This window comes from Engystomops pustulosus, chromosome 7 (assembly GCF_040894005.1).
Source record: "Engystomops pustulosus chromosome 7, aEngPut4.maternal, whole genome shotgun sequence".
In the NCBI taxonomy this organism is placed as follows: Eukaryota; Metazoa; Chordata; class Amphibia; order Anura; family Leptodactylidae; genus Engystomops; species Engystomops pustulosus.
Window position 1 is genome coordinate 5,435,319 of NC_092417.1, and position 19,699 is coordinate 5,455,017.

At 48.0% G+C, this 19,699-nt stretch overlaps 1 protein-coding gene across 1 annotated transcript in view; it reads right to left on the minus strand.

Moving 5' to 3' along the window:
• The window catches only part of LOC140069144 (NACHT, LRR and PYD domains-containing protein 12-like), a 140,363-nt gene that overhangs the window by 52,706 nt on the left and 67,958 nt on the right, over positions 1 to 19,699 (minus strand). Inside the window, exons 6-11 of the mRNA XM_072114514.1 lie at positions 16,413 to 18,501; positions 14,254 to 14,499; positions 13,405 to 13,572; positions 11,259 to 11,543; positions 9,962 to 10,363; positions 6,758 to 6,925 (exon numbers count right to left, since the gene is read on the minus strand). Coding sequence (XP_071970615.1) covers positions 6,758 to 6,925; positions 9,962 to 10,363; positions 11,259 to 11,543; positions 13,405 to 13,572; positions 14,254 to 14,499; positions 16,413 to 18,501 — 3,358 coding nt within the window. The remainder of the gene's footprint in view (positions 1 to 6,757; positions 6,926 to 9,961; positions 10,364 to 11,258; positions 11,544 to 13,404; positions 13,573 to 14,253; positions 14,500 to 16,412; positions 18,502 to 19,699) is intronic.

The window sequence follows — 19,699 nt, forward strand, 5'->3', positions numbered from 1 at the left end:
ACAGCTCAGCAGTATCACACAGGATAGGATTAGATACACAGCTCATTATTATCACACAGGAGAGGATTAGATACACAGCTCAGCATTATCACACAGGAGAGGATTAGATACACGGCTCAGCAGTATCACACAGGAGAGGATTAGATACACAGCTCAGCAGTATCACACAGGAGAGGATTAGATACACAGCTCAGCAGTATCACACAGGAAAGGATTAGATACACAGCTCAGCAGTATCACACATGAGAGGATTAGATACACAGCTAAGCAGTATCACACAGGAGAGGATTAGATACACAGCTCAGCAGACTATATCACAGGATAGGATTAGATACACAGCTCAGCAGTATCACACAGGATAGGATTAGATACACAGCTCAGCAGACTATATCACAGGATAGGATTAGATACACGGCTCAGCAGTATCACACAGGAGAGGATTAGATACACAGCTCAGCAGTATCACACAGGAGAGGATTAGATACACAGCTCAGCAGTATCACACAGGATAGGATTAGATACACAGCTCAGCAGTATCACACAGGAGAGGATTAGATACACAGCTCATTATTATCACACAGGATAGGATTAGATACACAGCTCAGCAGTATCACACAGGATAGGATTAGATACACAGCTCAGCAGTATCACACAGGAGAGGATTAGATACACAGCTCAGCATTATCACACAGGATAGGATTAGATATACAGCTCAGCATTATCACACAGGATAGGATTAGATACACGGCTCAGCAGTATCACACAGGAGAGGATTAGATACACAGCACATACTTTGTATATTTATAGATTATTAGGGAGAATCTTCCGGAAATAACAGACACAGGAGAGGGATACAAGGGGGCATATTTATCATACACTGGTGTTCGTGCGCCAGAGTATGATAGCCCCGCCACTGCAAATTCGCAGCGGGATACATCAAGAGGTTTCCGCCTCTTGATGTATCGGGGCGGGAGGCTGCGCAGCGTCTATCCTAAGGCAGGCAGGGCCTGGCATAGAAAAAAACGCAGCCAGCGACTTTTCACATATGACTGGCGTGAAGGTGGCGGATTGGGGCAAATAATCGCAAGTGCTAGCAATAAGCTAGTGCAACACCCCTGCCGATGCAAGGCAGAGGGGTTGTTGCGAATACGTCCCACCATGTAGCTTTCAGCCTGTGTAGGGTCTGATCAACCCCACAGCATGTCACTACATAACACAGGGGAACACTGCAGCGGTAGAGTCTGCCTGGGAAGGCAGGAGTTAAGTATTAAATGTGATGTAATATGTGTCAGCCAATCACATATGTTCATACCTTGTATCTGTAAGCTGGGATGCACTTGGAGGAGTAACCACCACCTGACCAGTGGGAGTAATAAAACCCCTGGTCAGGAAAGTTCTAGAGTTCAGTTAGCTGAGAAGAAGAGCTCAGTCAGGAATCAGTGCAGCTAGCACACCAGACCAGAGCAGGAGAGCCCAGCTCCCTGCCTGAAGAGTGTAGTGAGTTAGTTAGCGAGAGGAAAGGGATATCATCCTACCTTCAAGGGTGATATCTGAAGCAACCCAGGACAAGCTGAAGCATCCTACTAGGACACAGCTACCTCCCAGCCTGCCCTTTGCATCCAGGCTGAAGATCCATTCCTGTGGCTCCCTCCAACTGCATCTCCAGCATTCTACCATTCTGTTAAGGCACGTTGCTACTGTTCCTGTCGGTTCCAATAAAGAACTGTAAGTTATTTTTGTTCAACGTCTGCCTCCGTCTGGTCCCTGCTACTACGGCTGTCACCATCACGGGCACCCTATCCACCACACAGGGACTCATACTCCAGACCCCAAAGGGTTGCCCCAGGGAGATCCGCTATAGCAGCCTCTCCCTCATCATTTCTTGCCAACACCACCTGCTGGAGACCTGCCAGGCTGTAGGACAGCCCTCCGGTCCCCATACCAAGCACCGTGACACTAGCGTGCCTAGGCCGCAACCGCCAGCCACTCAGGTATTCTGGGCCCCGGCTGTCTCCAGGCCCCAAGAAAAGGCTAGGCCCCGGTGGGGGATGTTGCAAGTGGCGTCACAAACAGGATTTATACTTCTGTGCCTTATTCTGGCACTAAAGACTGTCCTTTATTACAAAGACTGTGCTGCCTAACCCTGCTGCCATCCGGGTTAAGGCCCAAGTGATTGTGTGCATTTTCACATTGACTGTGTTACTGCTGCCACGTGCTGTCGAGCATCGCTCCAGCACTCAAGAGGTTAAACCCTGCAAAGAACTTTGTCAGCTCTGCTACATCCGGCGCTGCCGCGCTTGAAGCATTTACCTCAGAGGCTGTGGCGCAGCAAGTAATTCCAGCCCGCCAAAAGTCACTGGCAGGAACCCACAGTGTCCACCGGCTAAGCTCCGCCCCCTGCGCTTATGGCGCAAATCCTGCCTCAGACCGCTGTGGTGCAGGAGAAAATTCAGCCCGCCACAGCTCCTGGCGGGAAAGACTCAAGCTCCGCCCTCTGGCGCGAAACGCTCCCGCGCTGCAACGCCAGTGAGAGCCTACGAGGTACCTCAGACTCAGCGCAGCCGACATCCAGCATCAGAGAGGTTAATCGGCCATCTTGGATTTCTCCACGTGCTGTCTCCTGTCCTGCCAACATGCCGCACAGCCTCCGAAATGAGGAACCAAGTGTCGCATGGCCTGCCACGAGCCCTGGGCACCTTCCTCTGCTGCACCGCTTACTGCTGTCTCCCGTACGCAGTCTCCAATGGCGGATTCTCCACAGCGGCTGCCTCCTCCGATTCCGGACCTCCTGAGGACCACCGCGGATGTGAGTACCATGGCCCCCAGGGCCTATATCACAGTGACTGTCACTATATCTCCCTTAGCCCCGGCTGGGGTACAGTCCGGCCTCCCTGCAGAGGGCCAACATCTCCCCATAGGAGGCCCGGCTACAAAAGGGACTCTCTTAGAGGGGCCTGACCCCTTATCTAATGCTGCTGACTGTCCTGCGGAGTATCCAGGACCACCTGCTAAGAGGCCCAGGCTGTCCGGTGAGAACGCTCGGCCAGCTACAGAGGTTACCACCGCCAGCGCAACAGCGCCCCCAAGAGCTACAGGTCAGTCCAGGAACAACAATCCTTCAGATGTCAGCAATGAAGAAGTTACAGCTCCTGCGGTCATCACCATGCGCTCCACAGCGCCCCCAGCTACAGAAGGTCAGCCAGAGAAGTACCTGCCTCCTTCCTTTGCTGAGATGCCTGCCGCCGCAGATGACCTCCCTGCTGCTCCAGCTTCTGAGTGTCCCATGTCAGCAGTTCCAGTTTCTAACACTAGATGTCTCCAGGTGACGGATCTCAACACTGCTTTCTTCACCCAGGCTGATGATGTCCCTACTGCAGTTCCTGCTCCCATGCCTGCAGCCATTGCTCTTGAGCAGCAAGTAGATTAACCCCTGAAGGGCTGTAGCCCACTTCAGGTACTGTGTGCTTATTGTAAATAATGATTTCTGCTACTCCCAGTTGGGCTGAACACCCACCTAACCCATAGAGCCAAAAACTTTCCTGAGACTCTTTCCCCTATTTATTAATCTCAGTCAAGAGACTCTCCTTGAACTGTACCACCATGTCATGTGCTATGATAGCACCCCTTCCTCTGCCACAGCAGAGATTCCTACAAAAGACTCTGTCCCTTTACATAGAGGAGACCCTTTCTTCATTTATTGCACTTTTCCCCACATCAAGGGCTGTACCCAGAAGATGGACTTTGATATTAAAGACCCTCTGTGAGACTTTTGCCACCTCAAGGGAAAAGTTGCTATTGACTAATTGGGGGTCATTTACTAAGGGCCCGATTTGCGTTTTCCCGACGTGTTACCCGAATATTTCCTATTTGCGCCGATTTTCCCTGTATTGCCCCGGGATTTTGGCGCACGCGATCGGATTGTGGCGCGTCGGCGCTGGCATGCGTGCGACGGAAATGGGGGGGCGTGGCCGAACGAAAACCCGACGTATTCGGAAAAACCACCGCATTTAAAAACGAAAAATATGTCGCGGGGCTTGCACTTACCTTCACTCAGCCGGGCTCGGTGTATTCCAGTGCGTTCCGATGCTCTTCAGCGCAGCAGCGACATCTGGTGGACGGCGGAAGAACTACCTTAGTGAGTCCCGGCCGGACCCAAATCCACCGCAGAGAAGGCGCCGCTGGATCGCGAATGGGCCGGGTAAGTAAATCTGCCCCATTATATTGCACTTAATGCCTTCCTTTTTAGGTATGGACATACTGCATGCACTATTATGCCTTTCCCTTTTTAGGTAAAGAGACATTTGCTATCCTGCTACCCTGAGTAGCCTACCTCTGTAACGTTTGTAACGTTAATGTTTTAAGATGTGTACCCATTGGGCTCCTAAGCCAATGAGAGTTTACCAAAATGTTTGCACACTGTCAATGTTATGTCAGTAGTTTGCAGTAACCTTTTATAGGCTTTCCAGATTGTAGTGTGGCTGTGTCGGTCCGTCTCTATGTAAACCCTGACCGCTATCTTATGCCTCAAACCGAAGCTTTGTAGGGGGTAGTCCGTAAACTGCGGGTCCTTAGGGGACCAAGGGTGTTAAAGCTGCAGCACCTGGATACCACTCACACAGGGGTAAGAATGTCAGTCGGCAGGTACTTGTACATTGTATAATGTCTTATTATGTCACATATGCCAATGTAATGCATATCTACACTATATATTTGTCGCCAGGGAAGAAGTGTTCATGAAACAAATATACAGACCCTGGTGCAAGGAGTGGATTACAGTACATGACACAACACCTTTCCTATTGTACAGTTTGGTTTAATGGCGTCAGCAACCATCTGTCACACATGTCCTTGTCTTAGTCCGACACCAACCCAGGTGCCTGTCTCCAGGACCATGGGCGGCTCGTCCCTAGAGATCATGTAGCCTGCACTTCACAGAAGTGCCCTTTTTGTAATATACCTCTACCGGCCATTGCTTACACGGACCCCCCCGGAGGTCCCCCGCTGCTGGCCAGCGGTTGGTCCTCTGCGCCCCAACCAGTCCGTAGTCGAGCCGAGGGCGGCTCTTTCAACTGCCCCGGGGGTATGCAACACCCCTGCCGATGCAAGGCAGAGAGGTTGTTGCGAATACGTCCCACCATGTAGCTTTCAGCCTGTGCAGGGTCTGATCAACCCCACAGCATGTCACTACATAACACAGGGGAACACTGCAGCGGTAGAGTCTGCCTGGTAAGGCAGGAGTTAAGTATTAAATGTGATGTAATATGTGTCAGCCAATCACATATGTTCATACCTTGTATCTGTAAGCTGGGATGCAATTGGAGGAGTAACCACCACCTGACCAGTGGGAGTAATAAAACCCCTGGTCAGGAAAGTTCTAGAGCTCCGTCAGACTCAGAGGAGTCAGCGCAGTCAGCACACCAGACCAGAGCAGGAGAGCCCAGCTCCCTGCCTGAAGAGTGTAGTGAGTTAGTTAGTGAGAGGAAAGGGATATCATCCTACCTTCAAGGGTGATATCTGAAGCAACCCAGGACAAGCTGAAGCATCCTACTAGGACACAGCTACCTCCCAGCCTGCCATTGCATCCAGGCTGTTGATCTACTCCTGTGGCTCCCTCCAACTGCATCTCCAGCATTCTACCATTTGTCAAGGCACGTTACCTACTGTTCCTGTCAGTTCCAATAAAGAACTGTTAGTTGTTTTTGTTCAACGTCTGCCTCCGTCTGGTCCCTGCTACTATGGCTGTCACCATCACAGGCACCCTATCCACCACACAGGGACTCATACTCCAGACCCCAAAGGGTTGCCCCAGGGAGAACCGCTATAGCAGCCTCTCCCTCATCATTTCTTGCCAACACCACCTGCTGGAGACCTGCCAGACTGTAGGACAGCCCTCCGGTCCCCATACCAAGCACCGTGACACTAGCGTGCCTAGGCCGCAACCGCCAGCCACTCAGGTATTCTGGGCCCCGGCTGTCTCCAGGCCCCAAGAAAAGGCTAGGCCCCGGTGGGGGATGTTGCAAGTGGCGTCACAAACAGGATTTATACTTCTGTGCCTTATTCTGGCACTAAAGACTGTCCTTTATTACAAAGACTGTGCTGCGGGCCCCGGCTGTCTCCAGGACTCAAGAAAAGGCTAGGCCCCGGTGGGGGATGTTGCACCGGCATTTGCGATTATTTCAGGTCCTGATAAATGTGCCCCAAAGTGTCTATTACCCAGAGAATCTTCATTATATCTTATACTTACTATAATTTCTCCAACCTGCGGAGACCGGACAGAGCTTCCAGCAGGACACTGAGGTCAAGACCAGCCAGGGGGTTATCACACAGCAGAGGATTAGATACACAGCTCAGCAGTATCACACATTATAGGATTAGATACACAGCTCAGCAGTATCACACAGGAGATGATTAGATACACGGCTCAGCAGTATCACACTGGTGTGGATTAGATACACGGCTCAGCAGTATCACACAGGAGAGGATTAGATACACCGCTCAGCAGTATCACACAGGAGGATTAGATACACGGCTCAGCAGTGTCACACAGGAGAGGATTAGATACATGGCTCAGCAGTATCACACAGGAGCGGATTAGATACACAGCTCAGCAGTATCACACAGGAGGATTAGATACACAGCTCAGCAGACAGTATCACACAGGAGAGGATTAGATACACGGCTCAGCAGTATCACACAGGAGAGGATTAGATACAAAGTGTCTATTACCCAGAGAATCTTCATTATATCTTGTACTTACTATAATTCCTCCAACCTGCGGAGACCGGACAGAGCTTCCAGCAGGACACTGAGGTCAGGACCAGGCAGGGGGTTACCAGACGGGACAAGTATTTTCAGGTCCGGATTATTCCTTATTACAGAAGCCAACGGGACGCAGGACGTGTCTGGGAGATCATTACCAAACAAACTGTAAGAATAAGAGGAGATGTGAGGGAGGTATCACACAGGAGAGGATTAGATACACAGCTCAGCAGTATCACACAGGAGAGGATTAGATACACGGCTCAGTAGTATCACACAGGAGAGGATTAGATACACAGCTCAGCAGTATCACACAGGAGAGGATTAGATACACAGCTCAGCTGTATCACACAGGAGAGGATTAGATACACAGCTCAGCAGTATCACACAGGATAGGATTAGATACACAGCTCAGCAGTGTTAAGGAGGTCGCACTGGTTTCGGACGCCATCTTGACTACTGTCCGCCATCTTAGATACAGCGGCCATGTTCCCTGACCATTGTCAAGTTAATGTCATGATTCAAACTTCATTTTATGTAACCTGTTTGCTGCCTGTCAGCTAATACCCTGTGACATGTAATGAGAAGCCAGTCTGTCCTTCATGATACATTTAATTATGATTCTGGAGTCCACTTATCTTATTCTTCTAAGCAAATTAGTATAAACAATGGGGGTCATTTACTAAGGGCCCGATTCGTGTTTTCCCGACGTGTTACCCGAATATTTCCGATTTGCGCCGATTTTCCCTGAATTGCCCCGGGATTTTGGCACACGTGATCGGATTTTGGCGCATCGGCAGGGCCGAACGAAAACCCAACAGATTCGAAAAAAACGCCGCATTTAAAAAAAAAATGTGTTGCGAAAATTGCGCTTACCTTCACTAGGAATAGGCCGGTGAATTTCAGGGCATTCCGGGGAACTTCAGCGCACCAGCGCCACGTGGTGGACGGCGGAGGAACTGCCTTAGTGAATCCCGGCCGGACCCGAATCCACCGCAGAGAACGCACCGCTGGATCGCGAATGGGCCGGGTAAGTAAATCTGCCCCAATATCTGTGTACAAGGTCTCTGAGAACTGCGCACAATTAACTTTTCCCCAGAATATGCTGATGACCAATAATTTTGCAGTATACTATTCACGCCTCTCTGATGACTCTTCTGTCTGTGATATTATGCATTGAGATTAAATGGGAGAAGATCTTTACATGCACAAAGAGACTGACGTGTGTCTTAGTTTTGTGTTGGATGTTCCTGGTACCAGGACAACCATGAAATGGTTAATTAGGACTCACCTTACAAAAGTCAAGAGGGCTGGGGCCCAGCATAAAAATCCCTATCAGCAGTATCACACAGGATAGGATTAGATACACGGCTCAGCAGTATCACACAGGATAGGGTTAGATACACAGCTCAGCACACAGTATCACACAGGATAAGAATAGATACAGTATTATTACACAGGATAGGATTAAATACACAGCTCAGCAGACAGTATCACACAGGATAGGATTAGATACACAGTTCAGGAAGCCGTATCACACAGGAGAGGATTAGATACACAGGACAACAGTTAGAATCACACATGATAGCTGTGTAATACTCTCCTGTGTATCTAATCCTATCCTGTGTGATACTGACTGCTGAGCCGTGTATCTAATCCTATCCTGTGTGATACTGACTGCTGAGCCGTGTATCTAATTCTATCCTGTGTGATACTGACTGCTGAGCCGTGTATCTAATTCTATCCTGTGTGATACTGACTGCTGAGCCGTGTATCTAATCCTATCCTGTGTGATACTGACTGCTGAGCCGTGTATCTAATTCTATCCTGTGTGATACTGACTGCTGAGCCGTGTATCTAATCCTATCCTGTGTGATACTGCTGAGCCATGTATCTAATCCAATCCTGTGTGATACTGCTGAGCTGTGTATCTAATCCTCTAATGTGTGATACTGCTGAGCTGTGTATCTAATCCTCTCCTGTGTGATACTGCTGAGCTGTGTATCTAATCCTCTCCTTTGTAATACTGCTGAGCTGTGTATCTAATCCTCTCCTGTGTGATACTGCTGAGCCGTATATCTAATCCTATCCTGTGTGATACTGCTGAGCTGTGTATCTAATCCTATCCTGTGTGATACTGCTGAGCTGTGTATCTAATCCTCTCCTGTGTGATACTGACTGCTGAGCCGTGTATCTAATCCTATCCTGTGTGATACTGCTGAGCCATGTATCTAATCCAATCCTGTGTGATACTGCTGAGCCGTGTATCTAATCCTATCCTGTGTGATACTGCTGAGCTGTGTATCTAATCCTATCCTGTGTGATACTGCTGAGCTGTGTATCTAATCCTCTCCTGTGTGATACTGCTGAGCTGTGTATCTAATCCTCTCCTGTGTGATACAGTCTGCTGAGCTGTGCATCTCATCCTATCCTGTGTGATACTGACTGCTGAGCCATGTATCTAATCCTATCCTGTGTGATACTGCTGAGCCATGTATCTAATCCAATTCTGTGTGATACTGCTGAGCCATGTATCTAATCCTATCCTGTGTGATACTGCTGAGCTGTGTATCTAATCCTCTCCTGTGTGATACTGCTGAGCTGTGTTTCTAATCCTCTAATGTGTGATACTGCTGAGCTGTGTATCTAATCCTCTCCTGTGTGATACTGCTGAGCTGTGTATCTAATCCTATCCTGTGTGATACTGCTGAGCTGTGTATCTAATCCTCTCCTGTGTGATACTGACTGCTGAGCTGTGTATCTAATCCTATCCTGTGTGATACTGCTGAGCCGTGTATCTAATCCTATCCTGTGTGATACTGCTGATACAGGAGAGGATTAGATACACAGCTCAGCAGACAGTATAACACAGGAGAGGATTAGATACACAGCTCAGCAGTATCACACAGGATAGGATTAGATACATAGCTCAGCAGACAGTATCACACAGGAGAGGATTAGATACACATCTCAGTAGTATCACACAGGAGAGGATTAGATACACGGCTCAGTAGTATCACACAGGAGAGGATTAGATACACAGCTCAGCAGTATCACACAGGAGAGGATTAGATACACATCTCAGTAGTATCACACAGGAGAGGATTAGATACACAGCTCAGCAGTATCACACAGGAGAGGATTAGATACACAGCTCAGCAGTATCACACAGGAGAGGATTAGATACACAGCTTATACTTACTGTAATTCCTCCAACCTGCAGAGACCGGACAGAGCTTCCAGCAGGACACTGAGGTCAGGACCAGCCAGGGGGTTACCAGACAGGACACTGAGGTCAGGACCAGCCAGGGGGTTACCAGACAGGACACTGAGGTCAGGACCAGCCAGGGGGTTACCAGACAGGACACTGAGGTCAGGACCAGCCAGGGGGTTATCAGACAGGACACTGAGGTCAGGACCAGCCAGGCGGTTACCAGACAGGACACTGAGGTCAGGACCAGCCAGGCGGTTACCAGACAGGACACTGAGGTCAGGACCAGCCAGGCGGTTACCAGACAGGACAAGTGTCTTCAGGTCCGGATTATTCCTTATTACAGAAGCCAACGGGACGCAGGACGAGTCTGGGAGATTATTACTACCCAACCTGTAAGAATAAGAGGAGATGTGAGGGAGGTATCACACAGGATTAGATACACAGCTCAGCAGTATCACACAGGAGAGGATTAGATACACAGCTCAGCAGTATCACACAGGATAGGATTAGATACACAGCTCAGCAGTATCACACAGGAGAGGATTAGATACACAGCTCAGCAGTATCACACAGGAGAGGATTAGATACACAGCTCAGCAGTCAGTATCACACAGGAGAGGATTAGATACACAGCTCAGCAGTATCACACAGGAGAGGATTAGATACACAGCTCCGCTGTATCACACAGGAGAGGATTAGATACACAGATCAGCAGTATCACACAGGATAGGATTAGATACACAGCTCAGCAGTATCACACAGGAGAGGATTAGATACACAGCTCAGCATTATCACACAGGAGAGGATTAGATACACAGCTCAGCAGTATCACACAGGAGAGGATTAGATACAAATGGGCAGTTTTACTTACCCGGCCCATTCGCGATCCAGCGGCGCGTTCTCTGCGGTGGATTCGGGTCCGGCCGGGATTCACTAAGGCAGTTCTTCCGCCGTCCACCAGATGTCGCTGCTGCCCTGACATTCACCGGCCTATTCCTAGTGAAGGTAAGCGCAATTTTCGTGGCACTTTTTTTTTTTTTAAATGCGGTGGTTTTTCCGAATCCGTCGGGTTTTCGCTCGGCCACGCTCCCCAATTTCCATCGCGTGCATGCCGGCCGGGCCACAATTCGATCGCGTGCACCAAAATCCCGGGGCAATTCAGGGAAAAATCGGCGAAAATCAGAAATATTCGGGTAACACGTCGGGAAAACGCAAATCGCGCCCTTAGTAAATGACCCCCAAAGTGTCTATTACCCAGAGAATCTTCATTATATCTTATACTTACCGTAATTCCTCCAACCTGCGGAGACCGGACAGAGCTTCCAGCAGGACACTGAGGTCAGGACCAGCCAGGCGGTTACCAGACAGGACACTGAGGTCAGGACCAGCCAGGGGGTTATCAGACAGGACACTGAGGTCAGGACCAGCCAGGGGGTTATCAAACAGGACACTGAGGTCAGGACCAGCCAGGGGGTTATCAGACAGGTCCAGTATCTTCAGGTCCGGATTATTCCTTATTACAGAAGCCAACGGGACGCAGGACGAGTCTGGGAGATCATTATCATCCAACCTGTAAGAATAAGAGGAGATGTGAGGGAGGTATCACACAGGATTAGATACACAGCTCAGCAGTATCACACAGGAGAGGATTAGATACACAGCTCAGCAGTATCACACAGGAGAGGATTAGATACACAGCTCAGCAGTATCACACAGGATTAGATACACAGCTTAGCAGTATCACACAGGAGAGGATTAGATACACAGCTCAGCAGTATCACACAGGATTAGATACACAGCTCAGCAGTATCACACAGGATTAGATACACAGCTCAGCAGTATCACACAGGACTAGATACACAGCTCAGCAGTATCACACAGGAGAGGATTAGATACACAGCTCAGCAGTATCACACAAGAGAGGATTAGATACACAGCTCAGCAGTATCACACAGGAGAGGATTAGATACACAGCTCAGCAGTATCACACAGGAGAGGATTAGATACACAGCTCAGCAGTATCACACAGGAGAGGATTAGATACACAGCTCAGCAGTATCACACAGGAGAGGATTAGATACACAGCTCAGCAGTATCACACAGGAGAGGATTAGATACACAGCTCAGCAGTATCACACAGGAGAGGATTAGATACACAGCTCAGCAGTATCACACAGGAGAGGATTAGATACACAGCTCAGCAGTATCACACAGGATAGGATTAGATACACAGCTCAGCAGTATCACACAGGATTAGATACACAGCTCAGCAGTATCACACAGGACTAGATACACAGCTCAGCAGTATCACACAGGAGAGGATTAGATACACAGCTCAGCAGTATCACACAGGATAGGATTAGATACACAGCTCAGCAGTATCACACAGGATAGGATTAGATACACAGCTCAGCAGTATCACACAAGAGAGGATTAGATACACAGCTCAGCAGTATCACACAGGAAAGGATTAGATACACAGCTCAGCAGTATCACACAGGAGAGGATTAGATACACAGCTCAGCAGTATCACACAGGAGAGGATTAGATACACAGCTCAGCAGTATCACACAGGAGAGGATTAGATACACAGCTCAGCAGTATCACACAGGAGAGGATTAGATACACAGCTCAGCAGTATCACACAGGAGAGGATTAGATACACAGCTCAGCAGTATCACACAGGATAGGATTAGATACACAGCTCCGCTGTATCACACAGGAGAGGATTAGATACACAGCTCAGCAGTATCACACAGGAGAGGATTAGATACACAGCTCAGTAGTATCACACAGGAGAGGATTAGATACACAGCTCAGCAGTCAGTATCACACAGGATAGGATTAGATACACAGCTCAGCAGACAGTATCACACAGGATAGGATTAGATACACAGCTCAGCAGTCAGTATCACACAGGATAGGATTAGATACACAGCTCCGCTATATCACACAGGAGAGGATTAGATACACAGCTCAGCAGTATCACACAGGATAGGATTAGATACACAGCTCCGCTGTATCACACAGGAGAGGATTAGATACACAGCTCAGTAGTATCACACAGGATAGGATTAGATACACAGCTCAGCAGTCAGTATCACACAGGATAGGATTAGATACACAGCTCAGCAGTCAGTATCACACAGGATAGGATTAGATACACAGCTCCGCTGTATCACACAGGAGAGGATTAGATACACAGCTCAGCAGTATCACACAGGAGAGGATTAGATACAAAGCTCAGCAGTATCACACAGGATAGGATTAGATACACAGCTCAGCAGTATCACACAGGAGAGGATTAGATACACAGCTCAGAAGTATCACACAGGAGAGGATTAGATACACGGCTCAGCAGTATCACACAGGAGAGGATTAGATACAAAGTGTCTATTACCCAGAGAATCTTCATTATATCTTGTACTTACTGTAATTCCTCCAACCTGCGGAGACCGGACAGAGCTTCCAGCAGGACACTGAGGTCAGGACCAGCCAGGCGGTTATAGGACAGGACAAGTGTCTTCAGGTCCGGATTATTCCTTATTACAGAAGCCAACGGGACGCAGGACGTGTCTGGGAGATTATTATTATACAACCTGTAAGAATAAGAGGAGATGTGAGGGAGGTATCACACAGGATTAGATACACAGCTCAGCAGTATCACACAGGATAGGATTAGATACACAGCTCAGCAGTATCACACAGGAGAGGATTAGATACACAGCTCAGCAGTATCACACAGGATTAGATACACAGCTCAGCAGTATCACACAGGAGAGGATTAGATACACAGCTCAGCAGTATCACACAGGATTAGATACACAGCTCAGCAGTATCACACAGGAGAGGATTAGATACACAGCTCAGCAGTATCACACAGGAGAGGATTAGATACACAGCTCAGTAGTATCACACAGGAGAGGATTAGATACACAGCTCAGCAGTATCACACAGGAGAGGATTAGATACACAGCTCAGCAGACAGTATCACACAGGATAGGATTAGATACACAGCTCAGCAGTATCACACAGGAGAGGATTAGATACACAGCTCAGCAGTATCACACAGGAGAGGATTAGATACACAGCTCAGCAGTATCACACAGGAGAGGATTAGATACACAGCTCAGCAGTATCACACAGGAGAGGATTAGATACACAGCTCAGCAGTATCACACAGGAGAGGATTAGATACACAGCTCAGCAGTATCACACAGGAGAGGATTAGATACAAAGTGTCTATTACCCAGAGAATCTTCATTATATCTTATACTTACCGTAATTCCTCCAACCTGCAGAGACCGGACAGAGCTTCCAGCAGGACACTGAGGCCAGGACCAGCCAGGGGGTTACCAGACAGGACACTGAGGTCAGGACCAGCCAGGCGGTTATAGGACAGGAAACTGAGGTCAGGACCAGCCAGGGGGTTACCAGACAGGTCCAGTATCTTCAGGTCCGGATTATTCCTTATTACAGAAGCCAACGGGACGCAGGACGAGTCTGGGAGATTATTACTATGCAACCTGTAAGAATAAGAGGAGATGTGAGGGAGGTATCACACAGGATTAGATACACAGCTCAGCAGTATCACACAGGAGAGGATTAGATACACAGCTCAGCAGTATCACACAGGAGAGGATTAGATACACAGCTCAGCAGTATCACACAGGAGAGGATTAGATACACAGCTCAGCAGTATCACACAGGAGAGGATTAGATACACAGCTCAGCAGTATCACACAGGAGAGGATTAGATACACAGCTCAGCAGTATCACACAGGAGAGGATTAGATACACAGCTCAGCAGTATCACACAGGAGAGGATTAGATACACAGCTCAGAAGACAGTATCACACAGGAGAGGATTAGATACACAGCTCAGCAGTATCACACAGGAGAGGATTAGATACACAGCTCAGCAGTATCACACAGGAGAGGATTAGATACACAGCTCAGCAGTATCACACAGGATAGGATTAGATACACAGCTCAGAAGACAGTATCACACAGGAGAGGATTAGATACACAGCTCAGAAGACAGTATCACACAGGAGAGGATTAGATACACGGCTCAGTAGTATCACACAGGAGAGGATTAGATACACAGCTCAGCAGTATCACACAGGAGAGAATTAGATACACAGCTCAGCAGACTGTATCACACAGGAGAGGATTAGATACACAGCTCGGCAGTATCACACAGGAGAGGATTAGATACACAGCTCAGCAGTATCACACAGGAGAGGATTAGATACACAGCTCAGCAGTATCACACAGGAGAGGATTAGATACACAGCTCAGCAGTATCACACAGGAGAGGATTAGATACACAGCTCAGCAGTATCACACAGGAGAGGATTAGATACACAGCTCAGCAGTATCACACAGGAGAGGATTAGATACACAGCTCAGCAGTATCACACAGGAAAGGATTACATACACAGCTCAGCAGTATCACACAGGATAGGATTAGATACACAGCTCAGCAGTATCACACAGGAGAGGATTAGATACACAGCGCAGCAGACAGTATTACACAGTAGAGGATTAGATACACAGCTCAGTAGTATCACACAGGAGAGGATTAGATACACAGCGCAGCAGACAGTATCACACAGGAGAGGATTAGATACACAGCTCAGCACACAGGATAGGATTAGATACACAGCTCAGCAGACAGTATCACACAGGAGAGGATTAGATACACAGCTCAGCAGTATCACACAGGAGAGGATTAGATACATGGCTCAGCAGTAATACACGGGATAGGATTAGATACACAGATCAGCAGTCAGTATCACACAAGAGAGGATTAGATACACCGCTCATTAGTATCACACATGACAAGATAAGATACACAGCTCTGCAGACAGTATCACACAGGAGAGGATTAGATACACAGCGCAGCAGTCAGTATTACATAGGATAGGATTAGATACATGGCTCAGCAGACAGTATCACACAGGATAGGATTAGATACATGGCTCAGCAGACAGTATCACACAGGAGAGGATTAGATACACAGCTCAGCAGTATCACACAGGAGAGGATTAGATACACAGCTCAGCATTATCACACAGGAGAGGATTAGATACACAGCTCAGCAGTATCACACAGGAGAGGATTAGATACACAGCTCAGTAGTCAGTATCACACAGGAGAGGATTAGATACACAGCTCGGCAGTATCACACAGGAGAGGATTAGATACACAGCTCAGCAGTATCACACAGGAGAGGATTAGATACACAGCTCAGCAGTATCACACAGGAGAGGATTAGATACACAGCTCAGAAGGCAGTATCACACAGGAGAGGATTAGATACTCAGGTACAGTTCTCCCCTTATTACCACCGGGGGGCGCTATCCCCACCATTACTACTATTACTATTGGTTACTGTGGATCCCGGTGTAATAATAATCCGGATGATTTATACCTCAGATCCCGGAGGTTGTGTAATCCTGGTGCCAGTCTCTCTAATCCCTCAGGGCCTATAGAACATCTGGACAGACAGAGACCTTGTATATGTGAGCAGCACTCCATGATGAATGATAACACGGTGCAGTCTAGAGCCGACAAGCGAACACCAGAAAGGTCCAATGTTCTGTGCGACTGTAATGATTCCTGCACCAGAACCTTATTCCGGGTCTCAAACAGATAGAAGAATGTCCTGAGAAGTCGCTTCTTGTAATCACTTCCCTCCAGCCTCCGTTCTCCTCCTTCCTCCAGCCTCTCTTCTTCTCTTTCCTCCTCCACCTCCTCTTCTTCTTCTCCTCCTTCCTCCTCCACCTCCTCTTCTTCTCCTTCCTCCAGCATCTCTTCTTCTTCTTCTCCTCCTTCCTCCTCCACCTCCTCTTCTTCTTCTTCTCCTTCCTCCAGCCTCTCTTCTTCTTCTCCTTCCTCCAGCCTCTCTTCTTCTTCTCCTTCTTCCTCCTCCACCTCCTCTTCTTCTCCTTCCTCCAGCATCTCTTCTTCTTCTTCTCCTCCTTCCTCCTCCACCTCCTCTTCTTCTTCTTCTCCTTCCTCCAGCCTCTCTTCTTCTTCTCCTTCCTCCAGCCTCTCTTCTTCTTCTCCTTCCTCCAGCCTCTCTTCTTCTTCTTCTTCTCCTTCTGTAATGAAGTTCTTCAGCCAAGTGATGACGTCTCTGGAGGCCTGAGCTGCTCGTGTGTCCAGGTATCCGGTTAGTAGTGACCTGGTGGTGGCATCTGATAGACCACACAGGAAGCGGAGGAACATCTCACCTCGTCCATCAGGATAGGACTCGGCTCTTTCTAGTGATTCCTGTAACTTCTCAGGAGAATAATCAGCATAATGCACAAAGGCAGAGAAGAATTCCTGGACAGTGAGATGTAAGAAGGAATAGGACACAGGTTCCTCCGATTCCATCAGGAAACTTGATAAGAGCTTTGACTTATTGTCCACATGGAAAGACTCCAGATCCCGACCATCAAATATAATCGTGTGATTCATGACCCCATGTTCTGCCATCCATCCCATGGACTGCAGGAGCTTCTGGGCGCCACTTTTCTCCGGGCTGTGATTGGACAGGATGTTGGCGACAAATATGGCAAAGAGCTGGGTCACGGTTCTGGGTAATAATGAGACCTGCTGGTCACTACTTGTGGTCTGGAAGCTCCTGGATAATACTGTACAGATGATCCAGCAGTAGGACGGGAGGTAACAGAACGTGTACAATGTGTCATTCTGCCTCACATAGGTAAAAGCCTTTTCTGCCAGTTCAGGGTCACGGAAGAAATTGTCAAAGTAAATCTTTCTTTCTTCTGTGAAGAATCCACTGATTTCTACCATTCGCTGGAAATCCCTACAATCCATTGATGCCAGTCTGGTCGGGCGACTGGTCATCAGAACAGAACAACCAGTAAGAAGAGACTTTCTCACCAAACTGACCACAATGTGACCACAACGTTCCGGCTGTTTAGGGTCGGAGCACAAGTGACGGGATGTGAAATCCATTGTCTGATTGCTTTCATCTAATCCATCAAATATAAAGAGAAGTTTCTCTGGATCCTGGAAGATGTTCCTGAGCTGCTGCCACAGATATGGGTAATGATGAAGGATCAGGGTCTCCAGACTGACCTTATCCCATTGGTTCAGTTCCCGGAATTTGAAGAAGAAGACAAAAGAGAATCTTTGATAGAGATCCCCCTTCACCCAGTCATAGACAATCTTCTGCATCAGCGTGGTCTTCCCTACCCCGGGCACTCCGCTCACCATCACCATATGTGGTACCAGTCTGGACCGGTGGCACCAGCGGAACATCTTGTTGGGGGAAATACGTTGTAATTCATGATGTTTCTTCTTTACATATTCCTCATGTCTTGCCCCGGTCGCTATGAGCTCATTCTCAGAGCGTTCCCTAAAGTGACGAGTGGAGACAATGATGAGGGGCACATAACGTGTGCAGAAGGGAAAACTCTCCTCCTCCTGGTTACATCTCGGAGGTTTATTCTCTATCAGTTTCTCCGTTTTCTCATATAAATGTTTCTTGTGATGGTTCTGGATTTCTATGGAAAATACAGAAAATAAAAGTGAAGATAAGAGGCTGAGACAAGACACAATCTTTAGTAGGAGAAATGTACAGATAGAAGAGGTTATAGATCAGATATTGTAGACGCCATAGATCAGGTGTAATGGAAAGATGGAGACGTGTCATGTGGCTCTGAAATAACACAAATGCTGTGATGGGGACTTGAAGGTCGTTTTCTGGAACCAGGACTGGTATAAAATGGGACAACATGAGAAATGTGTGGACAGTTGTGGTGTGAGGGGTATATATGATATATGTGGGGCACAGTGTGGTCAGTTGTGGTGTGAGGGGTATATATGATATATGTGGGGCACAGTGTGGACAGTTGTGGTGTGAGAAGTATATATGATATATGTGGGGGCACAGTGTGGTCAGTTGTGGTGTGAGGGGTAGATATGATATATGTGGGGGCACAGTGTGGTCAGTTGTGGTGTGAGGGGTAGATATGATATATGTGGGGGCACAGTGTGGTCAGTTGTGGTGTGAGGGGTATATATGATATATGTGGGGGCACAGTGTGATCAGTTGTGGTGTGAGGGGTATATATGATATATGTGGGGGCACAGTGTGGTCAGTTGTGGTGTGAGGGGTATATATGATATATGTGGGGCACAGTGTGGACAGTTGTGGTGTGAGGGGTATATATGATATATGTGGGGGCACAGTGTGGTCAGTTGTGGTGTGAGGGGTAGATATGATATATGTGGGGGCACAGTGTGGTCAGTTGTGGTGTGAGGGGTATATATGATATATGTGGGGGCACAGTGTGATCAGTTGTGGTGTGAGGGGTATATATGATATATGTGTGGGCACAGTGTGGTCAGTTGTGGTGTGAGGGGTATATATGATATATGTGTGGGCACAGTGTGGTCAGTTGTGGTGTGAGGAGTATATATGATATATGTGAGGCACAGTGTGGTCAGTTGTGGTGTGAGGGGTATATATGATATATGTGAGGCACAGTGTGGTCAGTTGTGGTGTGAGGGGTATATATGATATATGTGGGGGCACAGTGTGATCAGTTGTGATGTGAGGGGTATATATGATAGATGTGGGGGTACAGTGTGGTCAGTTGTGGTGTGAGGGGTATATATGATATATGTGGGGGCACAGTGTGGTCAGTTGTGGTGTGAGGGGTATATATGATATATGTAGGGTACAGTGTGGTCAGTTGT